This window comes from Triticum aestivum, chromosome 3B, assembly GCF_018294505.1.
Source record: "Triticum aestivum cultivar Chinese Spring chromosome 3B, IWGSC CS RefSeq v2.1, whole genome shotgun sequence".
NCBI classification, from domain to species: Eukaryota; Viridiplantae; Streptophyta; class Magnoliopsida; order Poales; family Poaceae; genus Triticum; species Triticum aestivum.
Genome location: NC_057801.1, coordinates 636,865,508 through 636,890,852, shown reverse-complemented (window position 1 = coordinate 636,890,852; position 25,345 = coordinate 636,865,508). Strand labels below are relative to the sequence as shown.

General features: G+C 47.6%; 1 protein-coding gene across 1 annotated transcript; it reads right to left on the bottom strand.

Moving 5' to 3' along the window:
• Positions 1–11,401: 11,401 nt before the first annotated feature.
• LOC123071396 (probable protein phosphatase 2C 9) lies at positions 11,402–13,593 on the bottom strand. Its single transcript, XM_044494938.1, has 4 exons — positions 12,733–13,593; positions 12,315–12,644; positions 12,124–12,229; positions 11,402–12,030 (listed from the first exon to the last, which is right to left on the bottom strand). Exons 1-4 carry the CDS (start codon positions 13,138–13,140, stop codon positions 11,681–11,683), a joined length of 1,194 nt encoding a protein of 397 aa, XP_044350873.1. The 5' UTR covers positions 13,141–13,593; the 3' UTR covers positions 11,402–11,680.
• Positions 13,594–25,345: the final 11,752 nt, after the last annotated feature.

Below are 25,345 nucleotides of genomic sequence, written 5' to 3'. Positions count from 1 at the left end.
TAGTCATCATATTGAGCTAGCCAAACGTTCATAACGTCTGCGTCTGCTCCTGCAATAGGTCTGTCACCTAGCGGTGCATTAAGGACATAATTCTTCTGTGCAGCAATGAGGATAAACCTCAGATCACGGATCCAATCCGCATCATTGCTACTAACATCTTTCAACACAATTTTCTCTAGGAACATATCAAAATAAACATATGAAAGCAACAACGCAAGCTATTGATCTACAACATAATTTGCAAAATACTACCAGGACTAAGTTCATGATAAATTTAAGTTCAATTAATCATATTACTTAAGAACTCCCACTTAGACAGACATCTCTCTAGTCATCTAAGTGATCACGTGATCCAAATCAACTAAACCATGTCCGATCATCACGTGAGATGGAGTAGTTTTCAATGGTGAACATCACTATGTTGATCATATCTACTATATGATTCACGCTCGACCTTTCGGTCTCCGTGTTCCGAGGCCATATCTGTATATGCTAGGCTCGTCAAGTTTAACCTGAGTATTCCGCGTGTGCAACTGTTTTGCACCCGTTGTATTTGAACGTAGAGCTTATCACACCCGATCATCACGTGGTGTCTCAGCACGAAGAACTTTCGCAACGGTGCATACTCAGGGAGAACACTTCTTGATAATTAGTGAGAAATCATCTTATAATGCTACCGTCAATCAAAGCAAAATAAGATGCATAAAGGATAAACATCACATGCAATCAATATAAGGATATGATATGGCCATCATCATCTTGTGCTTGTGATCTCCATCTCCGAAGCACCGTCGTGATCACCATCGTCACCGGCGCGACACCTTGATCTCCATCGTAGCATCGTTGTCGTTACGCCATCTATTGCTTCTACGACTATCACTACCGCTTAGTGATAAAGTAAAGCAATTACAGGGCGTTTGCATTTCATACAATAAAGCGACAACCATATGGCTCCTGCCAGTTGCCGATAACTTCGGTTACAAAACATGATCGTCTCATACAATAAAATATAGCATCACATCTTGACCATATCACATCACAACATGCCCTGCAAAAACAAGCTAGACGTCCTCTACTTTGTTGTTGCAAATTTTACGTGACTGCTACGGGCTGAGCAAGAACCGTTCTTACCTACGCATCAAAACCACAACGATAGTTCGTCAACTTAGTGTTGTTTTAACCTTCACAAGGACCGGGCGTAGCCACACTCGGTTCAACTAAAGTTGGAGAAACAGACACCCGCTAGTCACCTGTGTGCAAAGCACGTCGGTAAAACCAGTCTCGCGTAAGCGTACGCGTAATGTCGGTCCGGGCCGCTTCATCCAACAATACCGCTGAACCAAAGTATGACATGCTGGTAAGCAGTATGACTTGTATCGCCCACAACTCACTTGTGTTCTACTCGTGCATATAACATCTACGCATAAAACCTAGGCTCTGATGCCACTGTCGGGGAACGTAGTAATTTAAAAAATTTCCTACGTACACGCAAGATCATGGTGATGGCATAGCAACGAGAGGGGAGAGTGTTGTCCACGTACCCTCGTAGACCGTAAGCGGAAGCGTTATGACAACGCGGTTGATGTAGTCATACGTCTTCACGATCTGACCGATCCAAGTACCGAACGTACATCACCTCCGAGTTCGGCACACGTTCAGCTCGATGACGATCCCCGGGCTCCGATCCAGCAAAGCGTCGGGGATGAGTTCCGTCAGCATGACGGCGTGGTGACGATGATGATGCTCTACCGGCGCAGGGCTTCGCCTAAACTCCGCGACGATATGACCGAGGTGGAATATGGTGGAGGGGGGCACCGCACACGGCTAAGGAACGATCCGTAGATCAACTTGTGTGTCATGGGGTGCCCCCCTGCCCCTGTATATAAAGGAGCAAGGGGGGAGGAGGCCGGCCCTAGGAGGGGGAGCGCCAAGTGTGGAGTCCTACTAGGACTCCCTAGTCCTAGTAGGATTCCACCTCCCTTGTTGGAGTAGGAGAAGGGGAAAGAGGGAGAGAGGAAGAAGGAAAGGGGGGCTGCGCCCCTTGTCCAATTCGGACCAGAGGGGGGGCGCAGGCCTCCTTCCTTTTGGCCTCTCTCCTCTATTCCCGTATGGCCCAATAAGGCCCATATACTCCCCGGCGAATTCCCGTAACTCTCCGGTACTCCGAAAAATACCCGAATCATTCGGAACCTTTCCGAACTCCGAATATAGTCGTCCAATATATCGATCTTTACGTCTCGACCATTTCGAGACTCCTCGTCATGTCCTCGATCTCATCCGGGACTCCGAACTCCTTCGGTACATCAAAACTCATAACTCATAATATAACTGTCATTGAAACCTTAAGCGTGCGGACCCTACGGGTTCGAGAACTATGTAGACATGACCTAGAACTATTCTTGGTCAATAACCAATAGTGGAACCTGGATGCCCATATTGGCTCCTACATATTCTACGAAGATCTTTATCGGTCAAACCGCATAACAACATACTTTGTTCCCTTTGTCCTCGGTATGTTACTTGCCTGAGATTCGATCGTCGGTATCCAATACCTAGTTCAATTTCGTTATCGGCAAGTCTCTTTACTCGTTACGTAATGCATCATTCCGTAACTAACTTATTAGCTACATTGCTTGCAAGGCTTATAGTGATGTGCATTACCGAGAGGGCCCAGAGGTACCTCTCCGACAATCGGAGTGACAAAACCTAATCTCGAAATACGCCAACCCAACATGTACCTTTGGAGACACCTGTAGTACTCCTTTATAATCACCCAGTTACGTTGTGACGTTTGGTAGCACCCAAAGTGTTCCTCCGGTAAACGGGAGTTGCATAATCTCATAGTTACAGGAACATGTGTAAGTCATGAAGAAAGCAATAGCAACATACTAAACGATCAAGTGCTAGGCTAACAGAATGGGTCATGTCAATCACATCATTCTCCTAATGATGTGATCCCATTAATCAAATGACAACACATGTCTATGGTTAGGAAACATAACCATCTTTGATTAATGAGCTAGTCAAGTAGAGGCATACTAGTGACTATATGTTTGTCTATGTATTCACACATGTATCATGTTTCCAGTTAATACAATTCTAGCATGAATAATAAACATTTATCATGAAATAAGGAAATAAATAATAACTTTATTATTGCCTCTAGGGCATATTTCCTTCACAAGTAAGGAGAAAGGGTTAGGGATAACCGAAGTCACGGAGACAAGGATGTATCCCGATGTTCACTTCCTTGGAGGGAAGCTAGTCACCGTTGGAGGGATGGGTGTTACCACAAAGGCACACCAACACCACGAAGGCTCACCCTATTCTCCTTGATATATCACCACGAAGGCGATTCCCAACCACTTGTGGTAGACCTTGAGGCGGCCTCCAAACCTTCACAAACTTTCCGGGGGACAAATCACAAGTTGATTCCTCATCGGAGTACTCCTACCGCCTAGGAGTCTCCAACCTCTAAGAGTAACAAGATCAAGGTGGAAATTCTCAAGACTTGCTCAAATCACGAATTGCTTTGGTCACCAGAGGGAGAGGGAGAGGATTTATATTTTGATTGGAACAACTCTCAAGAACACTCACTAATCTCTCTGGGATCTAAGATTTGGTGTAGGAGAAGTGAGAGGGAGCCATTTGTGTTCTTGGGGAGATTTAGATGAAGTGGTCGACCGTCTACCGGATGGGTAGAGGGATATATATAGTGGTAGTGCAAATATGGCCGTTGGGGTGTAAGTGGCTGTGCTGGGCCGGACATCCTGGCCTGGGGCCGGACATCCGGCCACTATGAAGTGTGCACACACGTACGCAGAAAAACAGGTTACAGGGCCCAAACATCTGGCCGAAGCCCGGACATCGGGCCAAACTTGGGGCCCCGGACATCTGGCCAAGTGTCGAACATCCGGCGTATACAAACAACATTTCAGTAAGGTTTCTGGACATCTACGGCCGGACATCCGAGCCAGGGGCCGGACATCCAGACACCCTCTGGATAGAAGTGGCCGGACATCCGGGGAAAAGTCCGGACATCCGTCCAACACAAAAACTTGAGTCGTCCCAAAAGTAAAACATGCATAACTTTCCCATCTGGACTCCGATTTTGATGATCTTGGGCTCGTTTTGAAGCTATGGAAAAGATCCAGGTCCTCACATAGAGAACCACCCAAGATAAACCAAAATGGAGGGTGCAAAGTATGGAAAGGTAAGATCATATACTTTGGGGAACCTAGTTGGCCATGGATTTATTTGGTATATAGGATAGGAGTGGAATTTTGTTGGATAGAAGTGAAATATGCCTATGTTGGAATATGATGTGAGGAAGTAGAAATAGAAGATGTTGACTTGAGAAAATCTATCACTAACCCCTTTGATACCATCTTAATAGTGCGTGATCCCTATAACTCAAGAATCATAAAAGATACTATATAGCTTCCGGAAACTCATTATTGAGCATATACCCTTTTTGATGGTCATCGATCCTCACAACTAAAGACACAAGAACTAATACCTTTGACTAAAGCATTCCAATTGAGCTTGATGTTGACGTTTATGCTTGGCTCAAGTTAGAACGATGATCTTGATCATGACACTTGGTGAAGGCTTCAAATAGCTCCCCCATAAGCCATGTGGGGAGCATTACATTGTATTCATCTTCATACGTTCATCATGTGATCATCCTCAAGCTTCAAGCATTTAATCCTTCAGGATGGCTATCTTGAACTTGCCCTTGTCAACCATGATCATCAACACTTGATGTCATCCTCTCATGGACACTTGAGATCTCTCTCTTTCTCAATTGAGCCCATGAGAATCACCTAACACTCAAAAACATAGACAACACATAGTATGGGTTAGTACACAGAGTGCAATTGATGATTTCTTATCATACCACAAGATCCTATGTGGTGCATTGTTTGCGCTCGTGTGTTGACCATTTAGAGTTCTGTCTCCGAGCTTCATCTTGGTCAACCGATATCTCTACTCCATGTTTAATCTTGACGTTATGAAGGGTATATTGAATTCTTCACTTGAATAGCTTGCTTGAATACTTGATCAATCATGACTCAACACATGGGTCCATTATGATCATATCTTTGAGCCGCTCCTAGAATTCATCATTCAAATCATCCTTTTAAGATCTTGATCCATTATGGCTCAAACCATAGCTCTAAGCATGGCAACCCTTAAGATACTCCAATGAACTCCATTTTGATCATCTCGATGTAATTGTTGCTTCAAAGGAGTTGTCTTCCATTATTCCTCAATCATTTTCCAATGGGACTAACCTTCAAATGTATATCTCAATGCAAACATTAGTCCATAAGGATTGTCAATAATTACCAAAACCACACATGGGGGCTACATGTACTTTCAGGTATCCTCGCTCGTGAGTGCCTTCCGAGTCATTTCATTCGGGCGTGCCTTGCACCACTGCTTGCCTGGCGCCCTCCCCGATGTCTGATCAGGCATCAGGGCTCCTTGTCGAGTTGGGGCCTCAGGTGTCCATGATTTGTGAGTCTGAGGGTACGTAGGGCCATCTTTTTGTGGTGTTTCTCGTTGCAACTCATTTGCCGCCTTGTGTGTTCGTGATAGTGTCTATTACAGATTGATGGTCTATGTTTCGTTGGATTATGTCATACAACTCTCACGTGATGTTGTCGGGTCGGCAAAGGTCATTGCTTTTCGGGTCTGGTTTGTGCTTTTTTGAAGTGGCCATCATTGCTGCTTGTTTGGTTGATGCCCCATGCTAGGTTAGATTATGCCGGGTACCCCTCGTGCGATGTTGTCGGGTCAATAAAGGTTGTTTGCTTTCCAGGTCTAATTTGACGACCAATTTTTGTGTGTTCTTGGTGTTCTGTTAGGAGGCCCTTGGGGATGATGCTTCTCTGTCGACGTTGTGGTGGTTGATTCATCCGGTTTGGTGTTGCATGGGATTGGCATGCGCCAATGTAGTCGAAATAGTTTGACGCAATAGATATAACGCTTGAAGTCATGTATGGCTTAGTATATCTTGGTCTGTTGTCTGTGGTCAGTTATGAGGTCCTTGGGAAGGTTGCTTCTCTTTCTTTTCTACGAGTGGTGTTTGGTTCGTCCGATTTTCTCTTACTTGAGTCGACACGCACCAATGTGGTCGAAATATAATGCATGAGGTTGTTGGTGGTATAGGTCGCCTATGAGACCACCTGGAGTTGAGCCTTGGCTTCCTGGTCCTCTTCCGGCATTGAAACCTTCCTCTGTTTTTCTTCTTTTTTAGGACTTTTTTGTGGTGTTTTTTTAATTCCAAGAACAGTAGAAAACAGAAATTCGCACTTGGCACTGAATTAATATGTTAGTTACTCAAAGTAGTTTAAAACATTATAAACTTAAAGGATAACAAGCATGAAATATATAAAAAGTATCGATATGTTGGATACGTATCAACGACCTGAAGCGTCTGGTTCTTCTTCCACCATGTTGTATGTTCTCTTTTTCCCCTTATGTTCTAGCCTATAAAAATAGTGTAGAGTTTGTCTTCAAGATATTTACATCTAATTGTGTGCATCCTGATTCATGGGATGTAGATGACCTTTTTTACTTTTGGTTGCATGTCTTAGTTTATCGGTTGGGTAGCCTTAGTAAGCGGCAACTATGATGTAAGATCGTTTAAACCTACTGGTGGAGCTTTTACACTTGGATGCTTTTTCTCTATTAATTTCTATTGTCTCACTTATGCCGAAACTCGATCCTATTTTAGGCTCGTATGGAAAAATGTTCTGTTTTCCCTTATGTTAGGGTTTTTTTCTCGATGTATCATACTAGCAATCAGTACGGATATGATGTATGTCCTTTATGTATCTGATTGCATGGTTAGTAACATCACTATGTTACTTGTTTCGATTATCATGTTTATCATATTTACCTTGTGTTCTTCTGGATTAAACTTAATGAAAAATTGCTCAACAATTCAACAATCCAAAAACATGATACATGTAGGCAATTTTCTTTAATTGCTTTCGATGCAACCCTCAAACCGCCTCCGTTTGAGAGTGTGAATTATAAGAGATGGTGTGTGCTGGGTAGTACTTTGTCTAACCACCATGATTTGTTTGTGCGCCTCTAAAGGCAGTCCAGAGGGAACTCTTACTCTCAAACAAGAGAAAGATTTCCAGGCTACAGACACATCCTCAAAGGAGCTATTCTGAGTGTTCTTGACGACAAGATCGTCGATCCTCTCATGACCATTGAGGTTGGTAATGATATGTGGGATGCACCGCAGGAAAGTTTGGGATCTCGAACACACACGGTGAGTTGTACCTCATGGAACAATATCATGGCTATAAGATGACTGATGACCACTTCATAGTTGAGCATGCTCGTGAGATACAATAACATGCAAACAAACTTGAGCGTTTCAATTGTGTGTTACAAGATAAGTTTATTGTCGAATGCATCATTGCTAAACTTTCTCCCGCGTGGGGGAATTTTCATACTTCCCTTAAGCACAAGAGACTAGAACTTTTTATTGCCAATATTATTGGCACTCTTGATGCAGAAGATAAGGCGAGGGAGAAAGGCGCACGTGCTTGTTTCCATGAGGAAAATTCTAGTGCCACCTTGGTACACAAGAAAAACTCCAGTTCCAGAAATTCAATAACAAGAATAACTCATTGATCACTATGCCAAGTTATCCTCGTTACTGGTTCAAACTCTTTTTTACGTATTTCGGTATCCCTGAGACTAATTTGTTACTATACTTGGCACGACAATGTTGGACACTGTAATGCCAAGTGGATTAAGAGTGTATCTCTCCATCGTCGGACGGGCAAAGTTTAGTCTTGACATATCCAGCATCACGCCATACTTTTTGACTTATCAAAAGTTCGCCTTTACAATTACCCAACTACGGAGTAACTCTTGATAAACCTGAATCAACCATCCAGTATCTGGGTCTACCATATTCTCATGGTGCAAAGACGTAAAGGTTAACACATTACGAGAAAATACCGGCGACATGATCTCACAATAGTTCATAAGTGGGTCTACCCAACATCATTGTTACCTTAACCACATGCTCTCATTATTGTTGGCACCATTGTTACATTAGCAATGCCCATGGTCAGGAAAACAAGACCATAAACAATACATGAGCTAGTCTGGAGGCCTTAGGGATATGTATGGTGTTTATAATTCTACACATGTAATTAGTTCCTTTGAGTATCATATTTAAGAACTATTGCAATTATAGAATAGAATACAAACTTAACCATGTACATAAAAATAGAATAGTAACAACTTTGTTATTTCCTGTAGAGCATATTTCCAACACATGCAGACATCGTCGTTGCCTGCCCCGGCCACCAAGGGGAAGAAAGGTCTTCACCTGACCACGTGTCACAAAATTATGGCCCATGCCTCAAAATCGAGACCAATCAAACCACCTAACTTCAACACCACCACACACCCGACCATCCACCTCCCGTGTTGCTCCACCATGACATGCTCCACCATGACATCACGCCGTCCACCGTCGCCACAACAACCAAGGCACCTCGCATCGTGATGGCTACATTGTTGCCGCCGCCTACGGTGATAAGCGCTCCGTGGCAGTTGGTAATGTAGTTGTGCTAAGGCTCAAAGGAGTGAGTGCTTCATTTCTCCATTTGGCGAGGCAAATCGCACAAGAGATGCCACTTACGGGTCACCTCACTATCACCACTTTATCATTCCGTAACTATTTTCTTATTTAATAAAACCAATTTTATTTCAAATCCAAAATTAGTATATTTGAAAAATACACATAGATGAAAAATCAATGTATCATATATACCTAAGAGAATCATCTCCACTAACTTATTTATCTCAATAGGCAAACATCTCACCTCACCATACAATTATGAATGGGATAAATCCGCCTCAGCATACAATCATGCATGGGAAAAGACCTCACCGCAACATTTAACCATGCATGAGAAAATATTTTCCATTAAATTATTCTACCTATATTCAATAAATATTCAACTATACATAATTAAATATAATAAGTCATATGTAGTTTTACGTTTGGTTTTCAGTTATCAACCAAAATTTTCATCAACTAATTCCCGTAGCACCGTGCGGGGTATCATTTGTTGGTTTCAAAATGTATATATCAAAGGTATTTTTAAGGTGTTCATGGTTTTTTGAAAATCACTCTTCAATTTCGAAGTGATTCACAGTTTTTTTTAAATAAGCGTTGAATGTTAATCATTTGCTAATTAAAAATATCCATATATTAAAAGAATACAAAGAAGAAACATATATAACCAAAGAAACCCGACAATTCACAATAAACATTTTTAAATTAAAACCAGAAGGAAATGAGAACATAAAAAACCTGAAAGCCGAGGTTAAAACTAGAATTTGTGCGTCGCTTATGTGATTTGAGTGATATCCTTCCCATCGCATTAAATAGGACTTTCTCACACGGGAAGGAGTCACCAAGAGGCAAGAGCTCCTATACAGCGCGCCATGCGCAGAAGCTTATGGCTGGCCCAGTTGCATTTTTGTTAAATCGGTTGACTGATGGGCCAGCGACCGTTGAACGTTTGTCAATTATTGACTGCTGATCACAGAGAGTTGACCGTTCACTTTTTCAGGAAAAGAGAAAAGTTTACAAAATAAAGAAGGTTCAGTAAATTGATAGAATTTCCACAGATATGAAAAAAAGGAAATTTTGGAAAAAGTTCGTAAATTTGAGAAAAGTTTATGAGTTAGAAGAAAAGTTCAAGACTTGGAAAATCGTAATCTGAAAAGGTTCTCAAAAAGAAAATAAAAACCATGAATTAAAAAAAAGGTTCAAATGGTTTGAAAATTTTCACAACATTTCAAAAAATAAGGTTCACAATTTGTGAAATGTTTCACGAATTTGATAAAACAAAAACAGGAATGGAGAAAGAAATACCGTACAAAACTCATCCTGGAAAAAACCGCCCAAAAACTGGTCAGAAAAAACACAAAGTGGATCGGTTGACCCGGAAACCTAGCGCGTGCGCTATTTGCGGACGAGAAAGAAAAAAAGGCTAAATGGGCCGACCCCAAGGTGGAAGTGGGTGTGGGCCAGTTTGTGGGAACAAGTATAAATGACGCCGACGGCGCTGAATAGGATTTGGCCATTTGGGGGAGTCACCCGCAGCAGAAAGCAGCCACTCGCGGGTCCATTGGTATTACCCCGAATGGGCCCAAACGCAAAGAAAGCACAGGAAAAATCACAAGCACCCGCAAAAAAGCGCAAGATTCTCGCCGAAGCAAACCACGATGTGGACCAGATTGAACTCCTGTGCACCATCTTTCCTCGGTAGACAGCGCATGTGGAGGCAAGATCGACCAATCAAATCCGGTGGCGAGATAGCCAGTCTCCCGAGTCGCCGAGCAACAAAACCATGCGTCGCCGATGAAGCTCCACCGGCCGTACGTCCTCCGATGTCGCCGTGTCCCAAGCACCTTTTTCTCTTTCCGCCTCCGAATCCGCTTTTGCGATCCGAGCGCCCTTCGCTCCCCTCCCGTCGCATCGGCGTCGCGGCCCTTCCTTTCTCCGCCGCCGTACCGCCGGTGGATCGTGCGGCATCTCCCATTGATAGATTCCGGGACGGCGACGCGCACCCTTTGGTGTCAACCCTACGCCCAGATACCGTGCCCGCCACTTCCAGGAGCCTTCTCTCCTCCCTCCCCGACCGTGCGCCGCGCTAGAGCTACACGCTGTGCAACCACGCCAAGGCCGATGGCATCCATCCGTGGAGTTACGCGAAGGGATCTTCATCAACAATAAACAAGTGCAGATCGAGTCAGCAAACAGTCACCGACGGCACGGCACGTTACAATCCCCCTCCTTCCTCCCTCCCCTTTTCCAGCCGGGTCGCGTCGTGCGGCGCAGCAGTGCGCGTCGACGCGTGCAGTGCGGCCACGGGACCGGTGGCGGTGGGTGTGCCGCGGAGGGCTGGCTCAATAATGCCCCGGCGCCTAACTCGGGACGTGTACGCCCCGGGGTCAGTGGAGACTTTTCTCTTTCTCCCCACGACACCCCCCAACAGAAACGCATCGGGAGGACGACAGCGACAGGCCTCGACACGTAGCCCCCCAGCATCATTCATCCCGTTCTATCAGCGTCCTTTTGTTGTCCCACTGAAGAAAAATCGTGCAGTAAAAGGGGGGCACGTTTTCATTCGGGTTCAGTACAGCTTAGCCCCACGCACAGTGCATAGATAGACACTAGATCAGCATCTGTTCTTCGACTTTTCTCTGCTCCGATCCTACGACGGTACGAGGCGATCACCCACCCACGAATATCAACGAGTTGTCAGGAGTAAGACGCGAGTGGCGGCCAGCTTCCGTCGTCACGATCCACCTAATTCGCGCTTATCTCGTGTACGTACGATGGATATGAATAGCTTAGGGCTAAATAAAGATCTGCGTATCGACTTGTTAACAACATCTCGAATATCTTCGTGTATGTAGCACGATGCAGTTGAAGCAGCTGAGCTTATCTGTTCAACTTCTTTTTGGCGGGCAGAATTAGAAACTATACTACTAGATCTATACTACCACATCGAGGCAGCAAAGATAAATTCAGAAACGAGGAGAGAAAGAAATTAGCATGGATTAAAAAAATAGGATAACGAGAAGCAATCATGGAGCACGAATTCTGCTCCAAGAATCACGATCCCCGGCGTAGATCCACGACCACGACGCTGACGTTGTCGGAGCTCCCCCGCGCCAGCGCCAGCTTCGCCAGCAGCATGGCCGCGTCGGAGCACGCCCGGTCGGACTCCGCCTTGCTCACCCCCTCGCTCGCCTTGGCCTCGCCGCTCGGCTGCGCCTGAGCCGTGGCCGGCTCTGGAGGGCCGTTGCTCCGGAAGCACGCCCTGGCGACGTCGCACGCCATCTCGTTGGTCACCACGTCCCACAGCCCGTCGCTGGCCAGGATCAGGCACTCGTCGGCGTCGCTGCGCTCCGTCACGGTCACCTCCGGCTCAGCCGTCACGAACGGCTTCAGGTAGCCATCCCCTGCGCGCGTACAAGTCAAGTTAGGCTCGGATCGGGACCCCGGAGGCAGAGCAAAGCTCCTGACGAGAGCGAAATTTGAACTAGAAAACTCACCTATGGCTCGGGACATGGCGAGGACGCCGAGCACCCGGGCACCGTCCCAGTAGATGACGCGCCCGCCCGCCGCCTGGATGCGCTCCAGCTCGTCCGGCCGGTCAGGCTGAGGAAAGTAAACCACGTAAGGTCATGGACAATTCGCGTCGAAACAGAGCGTGCCATGCGCGGTGACGCGAGGGTATACATACCTTGTGGTCGACGGAGAGTGCAACAGGCACGCCAGCGCGGGAAAGGACGGCACGGGAGTCGCCGGCGTTGGCCACGACGAGCTGGGTCGGGCTGACGACGGCCACGACGGCGGTGGATCCCACGTGGTCGCACCGCGAGGGCATCTTCTGCTCGCAGCGGCAGGCGGGCTCCTCGCTGCTGCGGGTGGTCGCCCAGTTCGCGGCCCGCTCGTCCAGCCGCGCGAAGCTCCTCTCCATCACCTCCTTCCACGTAGGCTCCTCGCCGGGCCCCGCCTTCTCGTGCTCCTCCGCCACCGCCTCATGCATCAGCTCCTGGCACGTCGTCGCCACCTGATGACACGAAACCATGTCATCAGCACCATTCTCTTGTGCAGAAACAACACGAATTGCGCTCATATGAAAGGAGAGTTCGACGTACGTGTGAGCAGCCGTGGCCATCGAAGACGCCGAAGAAGTGGGACTTGCCGGAGCCAGGCAGGAAACCCGGCCTGATGGAGACGGCGTCCTCCATCTCGCGACGACGACCGCATACAGAGGAGAACCCGAACCTTGGGTAACGCTCCGTGTTCTCGGACGCCGAGGCAGCGTCGGGGCACGGGCCAGACACCGTGCGCGGTATCCTCGGCCGCTTGCGGGCGCCGGCGTACTCCGCGGCCGACTGCTCGAGGTCGCTCGCGAGGCGGAAACGCTTCAGCTCCAGCCTGCGGCGCCGCCTGTCCATCACCGACGAGGCGACGGCCGCGGCGGCCGCCGAAGCCGAGACCGTGGCCACCGTGGCCGCGGTCGCCGGCGGCGACTTGGCTTCCTGGCAGCAGATCTCGGCCATTGGAAACTACTCGCTCGCTCGACCCCGACGCCGCCCTAGATTCCCACCACCCTCCGCCGCACGTCGGCGACGGAACTCCAGAGGCCTACACGAAACACCTCGACACACGACGACAGCGCCTTCGCGCGCGTTCCCAGCTCGAATGGCAGCAGTAGAAGCTAAGCAGCGGCAGAGGCGCGAGCCGAAACGAACCTCACGCACGCGGGGTGGGGCGGTAGAAGAAGGGGAGCGAGGGTGCCCGTCGCCGTCATGCCGGGAGCGCCCGATAGCTACCGTCGCCGTGAGTCCGTGACGTGCTCACCGTCCGTCTCCACCTGATCTGGACGCGTGGGCGCGCCCGGCGGGCAGATCACGACACGTGCTCGCAATCTTGGCCCCACGGGGAGGTTGAAGCTAACGGCGGCGACGCCGGTGTTATCGCCCAGCACACACGTGGCGGCCCGCGGCGAGACAGCCCGCCGCGACAGCTTCTTTATTGATGCCCGCGGGGCCCGCTCCACATGGGCTGTGCCTCCTGTGCCGCCCGGAAATATCACGGGGTTATTCTACTCCGGCCGCTCTGACCGGCCCATGCAGCGAGGGGTCATGGTCGGCGGGGCCATGGGTGCTCGGTGACCCGCATGGCAGCGGGCGAGGGTAGGCGCCATGGACGTGGGGAGGCGGGTGGAGGGATGGGGAGGGACACGTGGTGAGGGGCGGTCGCGATCGGTGGGAGGTTGGTCGGTCGTGGGAGGAGGGGACGCGTGGCGTGGAGGCCGGGGGAGCCTTTTGCCGCGCTGCGTTGCGTGGGGGTGAGGGAGGGGGATGGCGGCCGGTAGTTGGGGGCTGGCGTGGCCACGTTGCGGTGGGGGCGAAGGGGAGGTGAACCTAGGGGAAAGGGGCGCGTGCGTGGCCGATGGATCTGCGTGGCGGAACTGGCGCCGTTGGGTGGCGTGCGTGACCACCGATCGTCGGCTCGGCGTGGGAAACCATTGGCGCGCACTTCGGCGGGGCTGACGGACGCGGCATGCAGCTGAACAGTGCTTCCTGCAGTGGAGGGACGCACTACGTGTTGTGTGGCAGTTGTCGAGGCTACTGTGCATTCGGTACCACTGAACTACCGCGGATAGATGGACCGGAGGCAGTGGAGCGACGGAGGCTAAATTTTGTGCCTTTGACCTTTTTGGTGGTCACGTTTAGCCGGACCCGACCCAGTTACAAAAGTTTTCATGATATGATCTTTTTCCTACCGCCAAGGACCATGATGGTAGGCTTAAACAGGCTCACACCATGCGCACCGGCAGTAGGTTGACGACAGCCCCCGTCAACCAGCCGATACTGGGCTGACGTCTCGTAACTGTCCTACCGTCGCAAGAGACGGCGGTAGGGTGGCTAAAGCTACCGCCGCGAGGGGTGGCGGTAGGGTATGGGGCTCCTGCATGTCCGGTAGAGTTCTGTGACAGAAAGCAGGGATGTTTCTGCAGTAGGGTTTCACACCCTACTGCCACGCCCAACGGCGGTAGGGTGCGGCTGGCGTGGCAGAGTTCTGTGACTGAAAATGGAGAGTTTCGTACGATAGGTTTACGCAGGCTACCGCCAGGGTACCTGGCGGTAGCTGTGAATACCTACCGCCGTGTTGTCTGGCGGTAGGCTCTTCTCTAACTTTTTTTACAATAACTTGACCATTTGAATTAAACACTGATAGATAAACACACCAACAAAGTGTTTGCATATGAAAATATGATGACCTCACACATTATAGATAGTAAATCGATGTATCCAATAAGTTCAACATATCAAATAGGTTCAATTAGTAACATAGGTAGCAATAACACGACACCGAGTAGTTCAACATAACACAACTACTTTAAGTTAGCAAGTTCAACATCACTAGTTCCTCCCCCTCCCCCTCTTGGCGACACACTCCTTGTTCCTTTTCGAGCGGCCCTCGTCCGGCTTATTTGGGCGACGACGAGGAACTAGTTTCTGAAACGGTGATGGGCTCAAAATATCCTGGTGCGGATGAGATACCCTCTTCGCCTGGGTTGGCTGAGTCGGTGGAGGTCCGTCATTGTCGTCGTACTCCTCCTCATCTCCCTCATCGTCTTCTTCGCCGTCACCTCCTTCCTCTTCTCCCCCTTCTTCCTCTTCCTCCTCGTCCTCTTCTTCATCGGTCTCGTGAACAAGGCGAGACGACGAGGCGGCATGGCTCGAGGAACCTCCGCCGGCGTGGCTTGAGGAAGCTAGGGCACGTGTCGACCGACCAGAAGGAGGAACATGCATGTCAACCGAGGCAGCGCACCCAAGCATGCCCGCTAGCCTGCGGCAACGGTTCATGGTCTTCTACAAAAACAAATATAGAAGATGGCTTGGATCGAGTTTAGAGTTGTAAGTAAGTAAGAACATGGCATGGATCAAAATTGGGATTGCTCGAATAGAATGCTATGAGGCTTAAAGTTATCTTCATCACTCCCCTCAGCTTGTTGTCATCCTCCAGGGTTCCGGGGTCAAAACTTAGCGCATTTGAGCCATCAAAAATGTTTCTGTTCAGCTTCGCGGCCTACAAATGCAAGGACCATAAATAAGTTAGCGAGAATGACCATGTCAACATCATCCTACTGCCGGCTTGTCTGCATTTCGACAAAAATTACCACTCTGTTCATCACGGGTGCATACTCCCTAAAATCACATTGCACATCTCCGAGGTTTCTCTTGTATGTTTCGAGATGTCGGCCATATTGGTAGTTGCGTCGTAACGGAATGTCATTCCATTCTTCACTGCAGGAGGAGGAAAAAGAATGGCATTTGATTTTTCAGCAAATTAAGCCATGGTGGTTGCATGCATGCAAAAAAAGCCATGGTGGTTGCATGCACATGCAAAAAAGGCTGCTTAGCACTCTGGGTCTTGGGCTTTGTTTATTTTTTTGATGAGTGTAGGCAGGCCTTGGTGGTCTGGTGGTGGTGGTTTTGGGATTCATGGGCTGTAGCAGCGAGCACCAAGCACGCTATTTAAAAAAAAAGTGTGTTTTCTCAAAAAAAGTGCGTTATGAGGAAGGAAAAAAACAGAGAGCAGAAAGCAGAGCCCGTTGCCTGCTCTGCTCTGCTCGATCCCCACCCAACCCAACCACCACCGTCGGAGGCACGCCGATGCCGCGACCACAGGAAGATGATTTCTTATTCCTAGATTGACGACGTGTAGGGTCTATTTTGGCGCCGAAGATGGGAGAGGAGCATCTGAGGTGAGGGGAGGATGGCGGCATAAAGGTGGCTGGTGGGTGGCTGGCGGGTGTCTGTTTCTCCTACTTTAGTTGAATCGAATTTGACTGCGGCCGGTCCTTGTTGAAAGTTAAAACAGCAAACTTGATAACTCATTGTTGTTGTTTTTGTGCTGTAGGTAAGAACGGTTCTTGCTAGAAGCCCGTAGCAGCCACGTAAAACTTGCAATAATAAAGTAGAGGACGTCTAACTTGTTTTTGCAGGGCATGCTTGTGATGTGATATATGTTATTGTATGAGATGATCATGTTTTGTAAAAGTTATCAGCAACCGGCAGGAGCCTAATGGTTGTCTCTTTATTGTATGAAATGCAAATGCCATGTAATTGCTTTACTTTATCACTAAGCGGTAGCGATAGTGGTAGAAGCAATAGTTGGCGAGACGACCATGATGCAACGATGGAGATCAAGGTGTCGAGCCGGTGACGATGGAGATCATGACGATGCTTTGGAAATGGAGATCAAAAGCACGAGATGATGATGGCCATATCATGTCACATATTTTGATTGCATGTGATGTTTATCTTTATGCATCTTATTTTGCTTAGTACGGCGGTAGCATTATAAGATGATCCTTAACTAAAATTTCATGGTATAAGTGTTCTCCCTGAGTATGCACCGTTGCGACAGTTTTTTGTGCTGAGACACCACGTGATGATCGGGTGTGATAGGCTCTACGTTCACATACAACAGGTGCAAGACAGTTTTGCACATGCGGAATACTCGGGTTAAACTTGACGAGCCTAGCTGTTGGGGGAATGTAGCATGCAATTTCAAAAAAATTCCTACGATCACGCAAGATCTATATAGGAGATGCATAGCAACGAGAGGGGGAGAGTGTGTCCACGTACCCTTGTAGACCGAAAGCGGAAGCGTTAGTTAACGCGGTTGATGTAGTCAAACATCTTCACGATCCAACCGATCCAAGTACCGAATGCACGGCACCTCCGTGTTCAGCACACGTTCAGCTCGATGACGTCCCCCAAACTCTTGATCCAGCAGAGGGCCGAGGGAGAGTTTCGTCGGCACGACGGCGTGATGACGGTGTTGATGATGTGATCCGCGTAGGGCTTCTCCGAAGCACTACGATGATACTATCGGAGGAGTAAACGGTGCAGGGGGCACCGCACACGGCTAAGACAATGTTGTCTGTTGTGCTTTGGGGTGCCCCCTGCCCCCGTATACAAAGGAGGGAGGGAGGAGGTCGGCGGCCAGGAGGGTGCGCCTATAGGGGGAGTCCGACTAGGATTCCCAATCCTAGTTGGAGTCCCCTTCCTTTTCCAAGAGGGGAGAGAGGGAAGGAGTATGAGAGGGAGAAGGAAAGAGGGGGGGCACCACCCCCTCCTAGTCCAATTCGGACCTGCCAAGGGGGGGGGGGCGCAACCACCCTGCGGCCCTCCTCTCCTTTCCACTAAAGCCCATTAAGGCCCACTACTTCCCCTGGGGGGTTCCGGTAACCTCCCGGTACTCCAAAAAATGTCCTATCTCTTCCGAAACATTTCCAGTGTCGGAACATAACCTTCCAATATATCAATCTTTATGTCTCGACCATTTCGAGACTCCTCGTCATGTCCGTTATCTCATCTGGGACTTCGATAAACTTCAGTCATAAAAACACATAACTCTTAATACAAATCATCATCGAACGTTAAGCGTGCGGACCCTACGGTTTCGAGAACTATCTAGACATGGTCGAGACACATCTCCGATCAATAACCAATAGCGGAACCTGGATGCTCATATTGGCTCCTACATATTCTACGAAGATCTTTATCGGTCAAACCGCACAACAACATATGTTGTTCCCTTTGTCATCGGTATGTTACTTGCACGAGATTCGATCATCGGTATCATCATACCTAGTTCAATCTTGTTACCGGCAAGTCTCTTTACTCGTTCTTTAATGCTTCATCCTGCAACTAACTCATTAGTCACATTGTTTGCAAGGCTTATAGTGATAAACAGTACTGAGAGGGCCCAGAGATACCTCTCCGATACACGGAGTGACAAATCCTATTCTCGATCTATGCCAACTCAACAAACACCTTCGGAGACACATGTAGAGCATCTTTTTAATCACCCAGTTACGTTGTGATGTTTGATAGCACACAAGGTGTTCCGCCGGTATTCGAGAGTTGCATAATCTCATAGTTAGAGGAACATGTATAAGTCATGAAGAAAGCAGAGTAATAAAAATTATCAATCATTATGCTAAGCTAACGAATGGGTTTTGTCCATCACATCATTCTCTAATGATGTGATCCCGTTCATCAAATGACAACACATGTCCATGGTCAGGAAATATAACCATCTTTGATTAACGAGCTAGTCAAGTAGAGGCATACATGGACACTTTGTTTTGTCTATGTATTCACACATGTACTAAGTTTTCGGTTTATACAATTCTAGCATGAATAATAAACACTTATCATGATATAAGTAAATATAAATAACAACTTTATCATTGCCTCTAGGGCATATTTCTTTCAGTCTCCCACTTGCACTAGAGTCAATAATCTAATTCACATCGGCATGTGATTTAACACCAATAGTTCACATTTGTATGTGATTAACACCCATAGTTCACATCGCCATGTGACCAATACCCAAAAGGTTTACTAAAGTTAACAATCTAGTTCACATCGCCATGTGATTAACACCCAAAGAGTACTAAGGTGTGATCATGTTTTTGCTTGTGAGAGAAGTTTAGTCAATGGGTCTGCCACATTCAGAGCTGTATGTATTTTGCAAATTTTCTATGTCTACAATGCTTTGCATGGAGCTACTCTAGCTAATTTCTCCCACTTTCAATATGTATCCAGATTGAGACTTAGTGTCATCCGGATCGGTGTAAAAGCTTGCATCGACATAACTATTTACGACGAACTCTTTTATCACCTCCATAACCGAGAAATATTTCCTTAGCCCTCTTAGGTAACTAAGGATAACTTTGACTGCTGTCCACCAATCCACTCCTGGATCACTATCGTACCCCCTTGTCAAACTCATCATAAGGTACACAATAGGTCTGGTACACATCATAACATACTTTATAGAACCTATGGCAGAGGCATAGGGAATGACTTTCATTCTCTTTTCGTTTTCTGCTGTGGCCGGGTTTTGAGTCTTACTCAACTTTACACCTTGCAACACAAGCAAGAACTCCTTGATTGTTCCATTTTGAACTACTTCAAAATCTTATCAAGGTATGTACTCATTGAAAAATCTTTATCAAGCGTTTTGATCTATCTTTATAGATCTTGATGCCCAATATGTAAGCAGCTTCACCGAGGTCTTTATCTTAAAAACTCCTTACAAACTCTCCTTTATGCTTTCCAGAAAAATTCTACATCATTTCCGATCAACAATATGTCTTTCACATATAATTATCAGGAAGGCTGTAGTGCTCCCACTCACTTTCTTGTAAATACAGGCTTCACCGCAAGTTTGTATAAAATTATATGCTTTGATCAACTCATCAAAGCGTCTATTCCAACTCCGAGATGCTTGCACCAGTCCATAGATGGATCGTTGGAGCTTGCACACTTTGTTAGCACCTTTAGGATTGATAAAACCTTCTGGGTGTATCATATACAACACTTCTTTAATAAATTCATTAAGGAATGTAGTTTTGACATCCATTTGTCAGATTTCATAAAATATGGCAATTGCTAACATGATCCGGACGAAAATAAGCATCACTACGGTTTGAGAAAATCTCATTGTAGTCAACACCTTGAACTTGTCAAAAACATTTTTGTGACTAGTCGAGCTTTGTAGATAGTAACACTACCATCAGCGTCCGTCTTTCTCTTGAAGATCCATTTATTTTCTATGGCTTTCCGATCATCGGGTAAGTCCACCAAAGTCCACACTTTGTTCTTATGGATGGATCCCATCTCAGATTTCATGGCCTCAAGCCATTTCACGGAATCTGGGATCATCATCGCTTCCTCATAGTTCGTAGGTTCATCATGGTCTAGTAACATGACTTCCAGAATAGGATTACCGTACCACTCTGGTGCGGACCGTACTCTAGTTGACCTACGAGGTTCGGTAGTAACTTGATCTGAAGTTTCATGATCATCATCATTAGCTTCCTCACTCATTGGTGTAGGGATCACTGGAACTGATTTCTATGATAAACTACTTTCCAGTTCGGGAGAAGGTACAATTACCTCATCAAGTTCTACTTTCCTCCCACTCACTTCTTTCGAGAGAAACTCCTTCTCTAGAAAGGATCCATTGTTAGCAATGAATATCTTGCCTTTGGATCTGTGATAGAAGGTGTACCCAACAGTTTCTTTTGGGTATCCTATGAAGACACATTTCTACGATTTGGGCTCGAGCTTATCAGGTTGAAGCTTTTTCCCATAATGTCACACCCTAGCTAGTCATGCATTAGAGTGTTGCATCATGTTTACTCTTTCATCAGAAACTTGAAATGGGGATGACAGAACCCCCAGTCCCCTCTGAAACCAACTAGGGTTACTAAAATAATTTTTCAATGAACCTGAAATGCCCTTCTAAAATGCCCATCATTTTTGCCTTGGTTCAGAACCTCTGCCAAAAGTGGTGCACATTTTCCTAGGCCATCCTAAGGTTTTTGATTTAAATCATAAATATTTGAATTTGGGCATTTAAAATAATATAAAATATTTAAATGCTCAAATATCTCCAAACTAAAATGTTTCATGTTGGAAATAATCCAACTATGGACCAGGAGTAGTTTGGTGATTTTTGGAGTTGCCTAGGTATTTTATTTAATTCAACAAAGTTGCAGATATATTAAATAAAAACAGAAACAGAAAAAAAGGGAAAAACTTACCTGTGCGGCCCAGCCAGCTGGCCGGCCCAGCTAGCCAGCCCAGCCCACCACCGCCGTCGTCCTCCTGGCGCCAGTCGGCCAGGCGTGTGGCCGGCGCGCGCGCACGGCCACCGCGCCACGCCACCTCTCTCCCTGCCTGCCTGCCCTCCCCTCCTCGTCTCGGTGTCCCTGGACGACGCCACGCCTCCTCCCTGCTCTCTCTCACTCTCCCCCGGCTCTCCCCTCGCTCTCTCTCTCGCCCGGCCGAACACCACCGTCGCCGCCGTTCGCCATAGCCACCGTCTCCGACCACCCCTCGCTTCCCCGACTAGCTCAGGAGCTCCGCCTCGACTCCCTCTTCCTCCCCACCGCTCCACAGCTCCCCGGAAGCCCTGCATCGCCGCCACGTCGCCGTTCCCCTCTTCGGGCTCCGACCACCGTCGCCGTCGAATTCGCCGTCTCCAGCGCGTCCCCGAGCCCGCTTCGACGCCCACTGCAACCGCGGTGAGCTACGCCACCGTTTCCCCCTCTCCTTCCCCTCGTTCCCTCACCGTAGCCTCCTCCCCACCACGGCCGAACCTCCGCCGTCGCCGAGCTCGCCGTCGACGCAGCTCCGGTGACCATTTGGTCACCCCGGCGAGTCCAACGAGTTCACAAAACCCCGTAGAGCATCCCTAGCGCCTCGCTTTGCTCGACTTCGAGCTCCAGCACCGTTCCCGTGCACGACCGAACCCCGGCGGCCGCAGCCGAGCTCGCCGCCGTCGACTCCGGCCACCCCGACCCCAACGGGCTCCGCCAAGAGCTGCGGGTTGCCCTCAGCTCCACTCCGGTGGTCTCCGCGGTCCGTTTGGTGGCCGAAATGACCAAAATCACTTCCGCCGCCGCGTCGGGCTCGCCGGCGACTAAACGCCGGCAACCGACATTGACTTTGACCACGGGTGGGCCCTGGTTGACTCCTCTGAGTCAATGACAGGTGGGGCCCAGCCCTGTTAATTAAACAGGATTAGTTTTAATTAAGTTTTAATTAAAATAATCACCCTGACATGCGGGACCCACTGTCAGGTTTGACCCAGACCTGTTCCGTTGACCTGCTGACGTCACACTGACGTCAGGCTGACGCAGTAATTGAATTTCTGGATTTAAATTAAATCAGGAAATTCCAGAATATTAATTAAACTTCAAAAATTCATAACTTTTATTCTGTAACTCCAAATTGGACAAATTATATATGAAAAATGATCAGAAAAATCCAATCTATCCATCTGTACTATTTTCATGCATGATCAAACAAGTTAAATTGATGTTTTAAGCAGAACAAGAAAAGGCACTTTAAAAGGCCATATTTGAATTTGAAATTTGAATCCTTGATTCAAATTTGTTCAAACACTTCTGGTTTTAGTTGCATTAGCCCAACACACTCATATTGCCATGTTTCATGCATGCATCATATTGTTGCACATTGTTTGGTGATGCTTGTGTATCGATGTCCTTTGCGACAGGATCTGTCCCGAGGAGTACCGTGATTACCCTAACGAAGAACCGTATCCGTGCATCGAACCATCAGGCAAGCAACCAACCATTTGATCATATCGATACAATCCCATGTTCTCGCTCCTGCTCTCTTTTACTGCATTAAGACAACGCGATTCAAACTGCTGTGTGCTACGGTAGTTGAACCCATTTCCTCTGCATGACCTGTCATTGCCACAGTAACTAGATGAAACCCACTAGCATGTGTAGGAGTTGATTGAGCCATATGTATGTGTTGTTCCTACCTTGCTATGCCTGCTATGCTTAGAGTCGTGTCAGGTCTGGTTCATCGGGGTGATGGGCTGGAGTGAAATGATTATGTCGGTAATGAGAGTGGTGTGGTGAACACGATTTGGTAAAGGTATCGATGAGAGGCCATGTAGGAGTACATGGTGGGTTGTTTCATTGAAGCCGACCTTAAGCACTGAGATCTGTATGTGTGATTTAAGAATCAGCTACTACCATGCATTGGGCCCGAAACCAATGGACCCTCTCGGCTTCTTATTCACCCTAGTTCTCCGTCCAGGAGTTGCAAGTAGTTTCTGGTGTTTGTAGCCTACTGGAGGCCGTGGACAGCGCTGACCGTAGGGGTGGGCTGTGATGCGGTAGGTACGTGGCCGGGTGTACCGAATACCCGTTAGGTATCTCGGGAACCCTGTTCACATCGTTCGGGGCCGTATGGGAAACCTCGGCCGGACTCCCTGCGGATGGAACCTGAATAGGCGATAAACCTGGACTGGAGGCTTAGGTGATTAGGTAGGTCGTGGCCGACACCCACGTTGGGCTTCCGCTTGAAGGTTGCCGAGTACATGTCGTGTAAACGACGGTAAGTGGTGAGAGCGTGTATGAAGAAGTACACCCCTGCAGGGTTAACATGATCTATTCGAATAGCCGCGTCCGCGGTAAAGGACTACTTGGTTGCCTATACAGTTCATAGACAAGTAAATGGAAACTACTAAAAGCCTCAAGATAAGTGTGAGTGCCGAGGATGGCTCTTCCGTAGGAAGACGGAGGTGGATCCTCGGTAGTGTATTGAAGTGGTGAGTAGTGGACTCGTGTGCGCAAAACCATTTCAAGTTGGAGTATCGTAGGATAGTCTAGCCAAGAGTCAAAGCTGGCTTGCTGCAATAACTCCACCAACCCTTCTTGATACTATGCATGTATGTAGGATCTGATGTAAGTCTTGCTGAGTACCTTTGTACTCATGTTGCTATAATCTACATTTTTACAGAAGACGCTGCAACCCCTTCTGATGGGTTCTATGTAGACGTTGACATCAACGAGTAGGCTAAAGACCCAGGTGGTGACCCTGAGCTTGTGAAGGACCACGTAGTATAGCTAGGCTTTCCAAGCCTCTTTTATTTTACTAGTTGTCTGTACTCAGACAAGTTACTTCCGCTGCTGGTTTGTATGACTGTATGACTTGTATGTGGGGTCGTGAGACCCGTACCTTTGTGTATGTTATGTATGGCTCACTGAGCCTTAAATAAAGTACTTGTGTCATAGAGTCATGTTGTGATGCTTCGTTGTATTTGCACATATCGAGCATATTGTGTGTATGATTGAAATGCTTGGTATGTGTGGGATCTGACTATCTAGTTGTTTATCTTTAGTAGCCTCTCTTACCGGGAAATGTCTCCTAGTGTTACCGCTGAGCCATGGTAGCTTGCTACTGCTCTGGAACACTTAGGCTGGCCGGCATGTGTCCTTCTTCGTTCCTGTGTCTGTCCCTTCGGGGAAATGTCACGCTTTGAGTACCGGAGTCCTGTTAGCCCGCTACAGCCCGGTTTACCGGAGTCCTGCTAGCCCAGTGCTACAGCCCGGACCCACTTGCTGATGACCGACACGTTCGAAGCTGGGTCATGGATGCCTGTCCCTGTAAGTCTGTGCCACTTTGGGTTTACGACTAGTCATGTCAGCCCGGGCTCTTTATCATATGGATGCTAGCGACACTATCATATACGTGAGCCAAAAGGCGCAAACGGTCCCGGGAAAAGGTAAGACGACACCCGTGGGGATACCGTGCGTGAGGCCGCAAAGTGATATGAGGTGTTACCAGCTAGATCGATGTGACATCGAGTCGGGGTCCTGACAGCGTTGGCATCAGAGCCGGACTGCCTGTAGGTTCTCCAAGCCAAACTGGTCGATGTTGAGTCTAGAAATTCTTTAGTTATATGTAGGGGAATTGTTTGTGGGATGGAACGTAAGGCTCTTTTTACTCCTTATACCTTATGACTTTCTGATCTGAGTCAGTCTATTCTTCCACCGGGGGTTAAGGAATTAGGATCTGTTCTCTCTATCAGGATCACGAGTTACTAATCAGTAGTACCTTATAAGTTTGATGGTTACCAGCCTAGTTCAGTTCTACTACCACATTATGTTGTTAGAATGGTTTCAGAACTTGATGTGATGATGTTGGGTGTGTACGAAATCCTTTGTCAAATGTCTCAAATCCTTTTGAGCATTTACAGCTGTTATGCTGCCGAAATTTTGCTAGAAATTCTAATGCCTTTGCATTATAATTGTGCTTTCAGATGGCCACTCGCGACCTCAATCAAGTGGTTCGCCTGACTCGATGCCTAGATGTACCCGGCCATACTGCTAAGTTGGTCAGG

Excerpts from the sequence above, each read along its gene's own strand:
- LOC123071396 (XM_044494938.1), bottom strand. The coding sequence starts at position 13,140 with ATGGCCGAGATCTGCTGCCAGGAAGCCAAGTCGCCGCCGGCGACCGCG. Across the intron at positions 12,230-12,314 it reads CACTCTCCGTCGACCACAAG|CCTGACCGGCCGGACGAGCT; the intron begins GTATGTATACCC and ends TACTTTCCTCAG. Across the intron at positions 12,031-12,123 it reads CGCCATGTCCCGAGCCATAG|GGGATGGCTACCTGAAGCCG; the intron begins GTGAGTTTTCTA and ends GTACGCGCGCAG.